This window comes from Arvicola amphibius, chromosome 5, assembly GCF_903992535.2.
Source record: "Arvicola amphibius chromosome 5, mArvAmp1.2, whole genome shotgun sequence".
NCBI classification, from domain to species: domain Eukaryota; kingdom Metazoa; phylum Chordata; class Mammalia; order Rodentia; family Cricetidae; genus Arvicola; species Arvicola amphibius.
This window is the reverse complement of record NC_052051.1, coordinates 71518219-71528574: the sequence shown is the minus strand read 5'-3', so window position 1 is coordinate 71528574 and position 10356 is coordinate 71518219. Positions and strand designations below refer to the sequence as shown.

Here is a 10356-nt window from a genome sequence, read left to right as displayed (position 1 = left end):
CAGGACCTTTGGAAGAGCAGGCAATGCTCTTAACCTCTGAGCCATCTCTCCATCCCCCATGATTTTTTTTTCCTTAAACTTTCTCAATAGAAGCTCACCATGTTTTCAAACAAGTAAGTCCTATCTCCTAACTAAAGAAGCTTACTCTAAGAACCAAATTTCTTTTTTAACTCAGGGAATTACTGGCTTATTTCTGGGCAAGCAAATCTCCATAAACACAAGAAAGCTCATCATCGGCAGTTTAAAAAGGTTCACTGAGACTCCGACAGGCTTTAAAACATCATAAATTCCAAGTCAATGGATTCAGAAATTGCTGCAGCCATACGCTATGACAAATTTAATTAGCTAGGCAGTTGTGTGTGTGTGTGTGTGTGTGTGTGTGTGTGTGTGTAGAAATGGGGCTGGAGAGATGGCTAACCAGTTAAGAGCACTTGCTCTTCCAGAGAACATGAGTTCAGTTCCCAGCACCTACATCAGGTGGCTCACAACCATCTGCAGCTCCGGCTCCAGGGCATCTGGTGTCCTCGCCTGGACTGAGCACCTGCACTCATGCACGAGCATTGCCCATCCTCTAAACTAAAAGGCCTGCGGAATAATTCCTTACAGGTGGAAAAGCTGAGGCCCCTGGCTTACTGATGCATCTCTGCACACATTTACGCCCGCCCGCTATCAGTTCGGTAGGATTACCATTCTAGGAAACACACCTTCATCCCTGTGTTAAGCTCCCTCTGTCATGCTGATAGGAATTCTTTTGATGAAGACCTCAGTTAGAAACACAGCAAAAGACCGGCTCACCCGAAAGCATCTCATTTTGAAGCATTCTCTCCCCTCCCCCAGCTTGCCATCTTGCTTACCATTTACAGCTATCCAAATATCTAAGAAGCAAGCCCCAAAGATGACTGCAACTTTTGATCCAAGAAATAACTCACACATTTGTTTTGCTTTGCTCTAACCTTCAGAGGTGTGCATCACCTGACAAGTTCTCAGGGGTTTTTTATTTTTATTTTTTAAAGATTTTTTTCCTTTGGGCTTTCTTCTTCTTTCATTGTGGTAATATTTTCTCCTATCTTCCATCTTCAAAAGAAAGAGGGAAAGAAAGAAAAGTAGGTATCCGCTAATCAGCTCTTACCAACTTCCCCACAAGAACAAGGCAGAGAACATGAAGACATAAATCAAGAATTGTTATTATTGTTTATGTGGTGGTGATGTATGGTCCCCCTGGGCTCTGTGTTTTACATGGCTACTTTGAAAACACAAGACTCTGCTCAGGTACGAGCGATTTGTTCCTGAGCCCTGTCTGGATATTTCTAATAAATATGACCTGCCTCTGATTTTATGATATCCACAAGATAGTCATGTAATAAAATATTTTCAGATATCTTGTATTAAGTCTGTATTGTCAACAAGGAGATAATGACCCAGAATTTCCAGAATAAGTCATTAGCTATAGCATAGTGGAAGTTTTGTGGACTGTCATTGCTGTGGTATTGTCACGCCTAGGACAGTTTCAAAGGGTGACTATACACTGGGCAAGCTGAGCTGCTTCTACATGGGAAATTATGAGTGATTTGGATAATATTTTACTTTTATGACATATCTATACTCATTTTTTCTTCATTGCAAATATACGTTACTTTTGAAATGAAAAAGATTCTTTTCAATGATTAGTCCCGAGGAAGAGCTGATAAAACTAAGCCTAAAAATAGAATGAGTGGCATTAATGGGATGCGGGGATGTGGGTTCCGGAACGTGAGAACTGATTATCTTCTAGCTGTTTCTGAGCTTGTAGCGTGCCCGCTCTCTGTTAGCTTTGAGAAAGTCCTGGGCGCCGGCTGTCCTCTGCATCGCTTGTCTCAGTAAGGCTAATAGTCCGCTTGCCCAGGGGAGCAGGCGCAGACTGCATCCCCAGTGGGGACTGGGATTGTTGTCCATTCCCAACCTGCACCCACATCCTAGCCCATTTCTGTCCGGCTCCCGATTCCTGGCGTTCTCTTTCAGCTGAAAACCTGTGCTCCCTTCAGAACGTCCTTAAGGTTGGTGTGGGCTCTCCCACAGACCCATGTCAGGGCCCCTCGTCTCCAGCTTTACCCCCACCCACTGCTCTGAAGATCATCAAGGGAGGACACTGTGCCTTTGTTTCCAGCCTCAGCTTTGCTTAAGTGCTCCAGCTTCCCTTCTTTGGGAACAGACAAACCTAGGGGAAACAGCCCAAAAGCATGGGCTAAAAGACATACCATTTCAGAGTGTAGCGACACCTATTTCAGACATCGGATCCAGGAGACATTCAGGTACAAGAACCAGAATGGTCACATCCACTGAGTATGACCATGCTTGTCCTGACTGGCACGTCCCATGCCTCACCAGTTGTTAAACGTTCTAATAGTCTCAGAGTAAAGTTTTAATGTTGTACATAAAAGCCGGCTTTGTGCACGGCTGAAGCCTTGCCATTTGCCGCCTCTAAGCTTTTGTTTACACTCTGGGAAGTGGTCAAGGCTACTTCTGCCTTTCTTCCTCAGATAGTTAAGTGTGATGATCGCATTGTCATGGCAGATGAAGAAGTTCTCTGTAAGCCGTGAGGGATGGTTCCCAGGCAAGGGCCGAGGACAAATGTGATGGATGATGACAGCCATGTTGACGGTGAAGGTCAAGGTGGTGGGGATAATAAAGAATAAAAAGAAGACAAACTTGGGAACACTGTGGACTACCCTCTTCCAGCTCAATATGCTCCTAACACTGCTCCCTGGCTCGCAATTCACAGTAACAGGCAGACAGAAACACATAAACTGGCTGCGCCAGCCCTCCCCCCTTTACGCCATTGTGGCTCCCAGGTTGTTTGCTGGCTGAGTGCTGATAGGCACTTCTCTTCGTCCGTGGGCATTCATTCCATGATTTATTTCACATCTGGGCTGGGAAACCCTTCTGCCCTGTAATTTCCAATACTTGGGACGCTCTTGATGTTCATTTAATGATCTGTGAGGACCCGAGCCAGCAGAAGGGAAGAGCTGAATGACCCCACCGGGGTCTCAACCCTCGGCACTGAAGTTTGAGCAGGATGCTTATGTGCCCCCTTCTGCATCATGTTGCATGGTCTCCAAGCCTATTCTTCAAAGTGTCTCGGATGAGTGATGGTTTGGGCAGGTGGGGGCTAGCGTTCAGCTTCCTTTCTTCCACCTTTTCTTTCTTGTTTGTGGCTGCCCACCCATCCCTACATGAAGACCCTAGGACTTCATGGAGTCACAGAAGGCACCTGTTAGCAAGAGCCCTTACTCTGGCAGGAAGGCACAAAACATCATGGAGTCTGTTCCACCCAGGAAACATCTACTCCTGGAATTCCAGAGAAATGAATTTAATCTCTGGGCAGCAGAGTCTGAGGACCCCAGGAACAGGTACTCTGGAAAGGAGTGTGTTTGCTTTATGTGCAATAAAAGCCCTTCCTGCAGAGGGCTCTCCCATCTGCTGAGACTCCGCTGTCCCTTCATGAACCTCAAAGGAGCCTGGGGAATTTTATTTTCCTCCCTTCACTCATGCTTTGGGATCAAATATTTATAATTCATATGGCATGGGCTGGTGATGTAGCTCGGCTGTTAAGAGTGCTTGCCTAGCATGCAGGAAACCCTACACTGGATCCATAGTAACTAGTAACACACATTCAGGTGTGGAGGTGCGCACCTCAAACCCCAGGACAGGAGGATCAAAGGTTCACGGTCATCCTTGGCTACATAGCAAATTTGAGGCCAGCCTTGGATATGTAAAATTCTATCTAAAAAAGAAATACAGTATGTAAAACAGCAGGGTGAAGATGTGAGGAGCCAGGCACTATTATTGCAAAAACCCTGTTATATACACAGGGGTCCTCACTGTGAGGAGGGGCCCTTTCCAGTGCTGTTACATAGCCCAACTTTATACACTACCTTCAAATGAGGTTTATAATATGGCCACAAAACACACAATAGAATCTAGTTATCAAATATCATGATTTCCCTTTGACCCTTTTTTGAGATTTCTTTTAAAAATTGAAATGTGTGTACATGTGTATGTATTTGTCATCTTACGTTTTGTCTACACGTATATCCATCCATCATGTGCAGCCTGGCGCCTGCGGGGTTAGAGGAGAGCACTGCATTCCCTGGTGCTGGAGTTGGGACTCAAACCTGAGTCTTCCGGAAGTGCCCTTAACTAGTGAACAATCTCCCCAAGCCCCACAGTATTTCTTATTATACAGAAGGCCTTGCTTCACCTCTGACAGAACTGACTGTGATATAAGAGGGGCTGGTTTGAGGGTCTATTTTTTGGAGGAATTCTATTTGGTTCGGTTGTTATAGTGACCTTATTGACAGCCCTGTGCAGTTGGAATTACTATTTGTCCCTTTGCATAAATGGGTGAACTGAGGCTCTCTCCAAAGTCACATGACCAGAGAGAAATGGAGCTGGGGTACAGTACAGACTGGCTGAATGCTAAAACATCTCCATACACGGGCACTACAGTGCATTATTTTATATTATTTACTTTGTGTGTGTATGTGTGTGAACATGTATGGGTGTGTATGAGTGTGGCATACGTATGCACGGTGATGGGAACATGTGCAGGAGGTTGGGTATCCTGTTTTCTCGCTCTCTGACTTATGCCCTTGAAGCAGGGTTTCTGACTGAACCTGGGGCTCAGCTGGTGGTCAGACGCCCCAGTGATCTTCCTGTGTCCATCTCTCCTCCAAGTGGTGTTTACCAACCTGTGACACACCCAGCTCTTTTACACGTGTCAGGATCTAAAGTCACATCCCCATGCATGAGCAGCCAGCACTTTTACCCACTGAGCTATCTCTCCATCCCCCACTGCATCATTTCCTGGCTCATCCTCCTGCCTGCAATGGTGCATCGAGACCTTGGCGCCTTCTTCAGGTGGCCCCGCTCCTTCCAGGTGCCCCTCCCAGGGTTGCTGCTACAGCGTTATCAGCTGCCTTGATTGCCCAGACAACATCATGGTGAAGTTCGACTGACCTCCAAGCTCCCGCCTTTGTTCCGATGACCCCTGTTTCCATCGAAAATAACGGGTTGCTGATAATCTGGCCCTCTGCTCTCCTGCTCAGATGGTAGAGTTGGGATCTGCGCTCAGAGCCGGCCTCTCAAGTCTAAAGAGAGCCCTTGTGCTCTGTATTTTGACAGGTTGAGAAATCCAATCCATTTATTTTGAAAACCCATTAAACCCAGCCAACGTGGGATATTTAGAAAGGCCAGAACTTTGCTTTTGGTCAGAAGGTCACTGCTGTCATAAAGGAAGTGAAACAAAACATATTTTATCGTAGGGCTGTAATTCCCAAACATTCTTTAAAAATACGCTCTCAGTAAAATGAGACACAACAAAAGCACACTGGATTGAATTGCTGGAAATCGCCACCACTGTAAACCTTCTTTGTTCAGGCCACTTATTCAATTTTGCATTCCCAGTTCTCAGACCCCATGAGAGGCACACAGTCGGCACTTAATAAATGCCTGCTGAGTGAGTCTCAAAATGGTTTACATTGCTGCTTACATTGTTCTAGGCCTTGGTAGCTCTGTTCCCGGTGACAGGTAAGGATGGAGCTTGTGATTTCGGGGTCTTTTAAAAGCGAGTTCAGGAATATGTGACTGACTTTTTCCTGCCTAACGGGCTTTGGTTAACTGGATTCTCTAAAGATAACCCGATTGGTCTTTTTGACCTTGGGGAAGAGGCCAGGGGAGATGTTATTATTTTTGTGTTACCTTCAGGAAGGGTGCCGAGGTATAGATCACTACTTGAAAGAAAATAACCTTATTACAGGTGATCCCAAGTGTGTAATGTTCAGAACAGGATATAAAATCTTTGATCTTTTTACCACAAACCTTTTCACTTCGTTGTCCCCCTCTAATGGGCACCTAGAGGTCTCTCTCTTTAGTTCTCTCCTTGTTCTTTCCCTGCATCGCCTGGATCTTTTCCCCTATTCCTTCAGGCTCCACCCTGGAGAATTACTAGATACCCTCAAGGCTCCCAGCATGACTGCATCCACCATGATGAGGTGGCAATAAGTCCTGACCAAAATCCATTATTTCATTGCTTGTCACAAGGAAGAAATTTGTTTTTATTTTCTTGAGACACTCACTATATAGCCCCAGTTGGCTTGGAATTTACTATACAATCCAGGCTGGTCTTAAACTTGTGGGTAATCCGCCTGCCTCTGCCTCCCAAGTGCTGGGATTATAGGCATGAGCCTCCACACCCACAAGAAGAAAACTCAAGACCTGAGACCAGAGTAGACTTTTAGAGTCTGGAGAGAGACCCAATCAATAGAGCTCCCTTTCTCTGCCTGAGTTGTGAACAAACTCAGAAATAAGACTAACAAGACGGAGGAGAGAGGAGCTGTGAATGAGATATTAGAGACTACAGTTTACAGCTGTAGACAAATAGCATTTTTTTTTTGGTTTTTCGAGACAGGGTTTCCCTGTAGTTTCTAGAGCCTGTCCTGGAGCTAGCTCTTGTAGACCAGGCTGGCCTCGAACTCAGAGATCCGCCTGCCTCTGCCTCCCGAGTGCTGGGATTAAAGGCGTGCGCCACCACCACCCGGCTGACAAATAGCATTCTTAATACAGAATCTCAGAAGCAGGCTTTCCAATAGTCGACTAGGTCAGGCTGGGTCAGGCTGCCCTCTGTCGGGCAGGCATCACCCAGATGGTACTGCTCAGTTTCTCCTCTCAAACCGCATGACAGGGGGGCAGAGTGGAGAGCTGGAGAAGTCAGTGACGCTGCTTTTACAGTGTCCCTTCTCATGAAGCATCATCATCTGAAAGAATAATAACTCTTTCTTCCCAGTAGGCCATGTTTTATTGCCTCATTTTGTGTTTAAGAAGGGGCCAGCAAGAGGGCTCAGTGGGCTAAGGCACTTGCCACTAAGCCTGCCTACCTGAGTTCAAGTCTCAGGTTCCACGTGATGAAAAGAGAAGAGAAACTCTTGCAAGATGTCCTCTAACCTCCACATGCATGGTGTGAAAAGGTATGCACACAAACATACATACACACAAACACACAAACACACACATACACATACAAACACACAAACATACACATACACACATACATATACATACAAATAGATACAATAATTTAAAAATAAAATCCCATACCCATAAAAATAAAAGTCTTTCTCAAAAAGCTAGAATGGCCTGAAGACCAGCACCAAGCCCAGTTTCTCCACAGCACTGAACTAAGCAGACAGCGTATGCACCTTCAGAGAGAGAATGGTTCCTCGGGTAGGTGGCTGGCTGGGCACACAGATCAACGGGTTAACCTTGGGAGTTTCACATTTCCCTCTGGTATAGCCTCCCCACTTCTCACCGGCCTGTCCCTTCTAAGCATTTTAATTTCCTACCTGTACCTTTTCTTGTTCAGATGTAAAGTGAAGTTTCTTACTGGACCAACAATGCTATCTTTGTCAGTATTGCCTATTTCTATGGATTATTGTGTCCTTTCAATGCATGATTTAGCTTATCAAAGTCCCAATCCTTTTTTAAAAAAAAATCATACTTATAACAAGTCCTCTTCCCTGGCAGAGATGAGGCTTTTTTGGGAGAGGACAGAGGAGATGAGGTACGGGGACTCCTAACCTCCTGGCCTACTAAGCAAATGAAGAAACCAAAGCTGGACTTTCAGGAGCTGGACATGGTGGTGTACAGGCGGAAGGCACCGTATGGTCCTGTGATGTCCCCTGCTGCACGGCACCCGCAGTCGTTTCTGCTTTACTGAGCACCACTGATCCAGATGACCAACAGTTGCACCCCGGAGTGTGAGTTTCTGAACTATACTTTGCCTCCCTGGGGTGACACACTGCGGGGAGGTTCCAGATGATCACACGGATGAAAAGGAGCAGTCAGAACGAGAGGAGGCAGCCAAGAGCTTTGGTCCTCAGCATCCACCATTGTGGCTCTTGCAGAATTGCAAAGGCAATGAATGGTTCAGGGAAGAGAAGGCCATGCAGAGCAAGTCGGAACTCACCCTGTCTGCCATCTGCGGGGCATACCCATGCTTTCCTCAAAAATTCTGGGTACAACTGGGGACAGCGGCTCACAGATGTAAACCCAGCACTTGGGAGGTGGGGATAAAAGGATCATGATTTCAGGGACAGCCTGAGCTACATGAGACCTAAGTTCATAAAACAAAACAACTCTTTCAGCCAGAAACACTATCTTCCAGCTGTTTGCCAAGAGGACAAACACAAAAAGAGACAGCCATCTGATGTGTGATCTCTTGGCCTTTCAGAGAACACAGAGTTATTCCTTAGGCCACACACATCTACAGAAAGGATGATGTTGTAAACATCCATGGAATGGAATGCCCTGGAAATGTTACCATGGCAAACCTGGAAGAGTCTACAGTGTCACCACCCGGCACACTGTTGACATTGTCGTAAACAAGAAATTTAAGGGCACAATTGTCAGAAGAATAAAAGTGCATCGTACTCAAAGTACGATGTACTTTGAGAGCCCAAAGAATGTCCTTAGTGGCCCAATAGTACTGACCGGGGACGGAGCCACTTCCTTTCTGCGCTCCCTCGGCCTAGCGAGCAGGCAGGACCTCAACATGCAGAACGACGCCGGCGAGTTCGTGGACCTGTACGTGCCGCGGAAATGCTCCGCGAGCAACCGCATCATTGGTGCCAAGGACCACGCGTCCATTCAGATGAACGTGGCCGAGGTTGACAGGGTCACAGGTCGGTTTAATGGCCAGTTTAAAACCTACGCTATCTGCGGGGCCATTCGCAGGATGGGCGAGTCAGATGATTCTATTCTCCGATTGGCTAAAGCTGATGGGATTGTCTCCAAGAATTTTTGACCAGAAGAGATCGGGGAAAATCTGTCATAAATGAAAGTGAGAAAAAGTAAAAAAAAAAAAAAAAAAAAAAGAATGTCCTTAGTGAGAAAATAGGGAAGCGGAAGAAGAAGGCAGCCCTGCTCAACTGAGGCACCAGCCTGCCCTGCTTTGAGAGCTAATGGGGAGCTGCCCGAGCAGCGGGAGCCTCTGCTTGCAGCTTACTAGATACAGCAAATAAATAAACCCAAAAGATCTCTAGACTGCAAACAAAACAGAAAAGGATAAATCAGAAGGGCAGATGGCTGCGAGGATGAGCGGACGGGTAGACAAGTAGATAAATGGACGGCTAGATGGGCATGCAGATCCATGGAGTCATCCGGAGCATCATGATCTCTTCTCTGATGTGGAGGGAAACACCAGGTTGTTTTTAAGAGTCCTACTTGTAACACTTGAAGTTCAAATGCCCAGGCTGAACAAACACAGATACTCCAACACGGAGGAAGTGCCGCAGATTAACCCGGGGCTCCGTGATCGCTTGCTCCTCATAAATGCCTTTGAACTTGTGCCTCTTCGGGTCTAAAGTGAAGATACCATAGTACCTTCCTCAAAAAGCCTACTAAGAGTTAATCAAATTACTTTTTGGAAAATACAAATTACCCCATACCGGGCAGACAGGAAGAAGGAGGGAAGTAGCAAGAGATTGAGTGGCAAGATTTCTGTTTTCTATCAAGCATCTGCTTAGCTTTTCACAGGAGTTAGCTTGCATTGAAGTTAGCTAGAAAACTCAGGGCAGGGAGAGGCCTCTGTTGAGGGTGGCCTGCTGTGAAGTACAAGGACACACACCTGTAGGTGCGGTTAAGCATCCCGGTGGGTGCTGCATCCTGTTGGGTGCGCGTTCTGGTGGGTGCTGCATCCCAGTGGATGCTGCGTCCCAGTGGGTGCTGTGTCCCAGTGGGTGCTGTGTTCTGGTGAGTGCTGCGTCCCAGTGGATTCTGTGTTCTGGTGGATACTGTGTCCAGTTTGTGTTGCATCCCAGTGGGTGCTGTGTTCTGGTGGGTGCTGTGTTCTGGTGAGTGCTGTGATCAGGTGGGTGCTGTGTTCAGGTGGGTGCTGTGTTCTGGTGGGTGCTATGTTCAGGTGGGTGCTGTGTTCAGGTGGGTGCTGTGTTCAGGTGGGTGCTGTGTTCAGGTGGGTGCTGTGTTCCGGTGGGTGCTGCATCCTAGTGGGTGCTGTATTCCGGTGGGTGCTGCATCCTAGTGGGTGCTGTATTCCGGTGGGTGCTGCGTTCTGGTGGGTGGCTATGAAAGGAGAGTGGCCTTCTGGATAAAGCTGTTGAGTAAGGCATAGAGCAAAGGAGAGGAGAGGAGGTTAGGAATGATTCCAGGGAAGGGATGTCCTACCAAAGGGAACAAAGCAGGTGTGGTTGTGCTGTTTCTGGCCACAGCAAGAAAGGAGATGGCCAAAGTTGGAGCTACGTGTCAATTTCTTCCCAATAAGACGCTCTCCTAAGAAGACACTGCACCAGGGATTTTCCACTGGGT

General features: G+C 46.8%; 1 protein-coding gene across 1 annotated transcript; it reads left to right on the top strand.

The window, feature by feature from the left end:
- Positions 1-8555: 8555 nt before the first annotated feature.
- LOC119815728 (40S ribosomal protein S21) lies at positions 8556-8891 on the top strand. The gene has a single exon (XM_038332003.1). It carries the CDS (start codon positions 8585-8587, stop codon positions 8834-8836), a length of 252 nt encoding a protein of 83 aa, XP_038187931.1. The 5' UTR covers positions 8556-8584; the 3' UTR covers positions 8837-8891.
- Positions 8892-10356: the final 1465 nt, after the last annotated feature.

Excerpts from the sequence above, each read along its gene's own strand:
- LOC119815728 (XM_038332003.1), top strand. The coding sequence starts at position 8,585 with ATGCAGAACGACGCCGGCGAGTTCGTGGACCTGTACGTGCCGCGGAAA.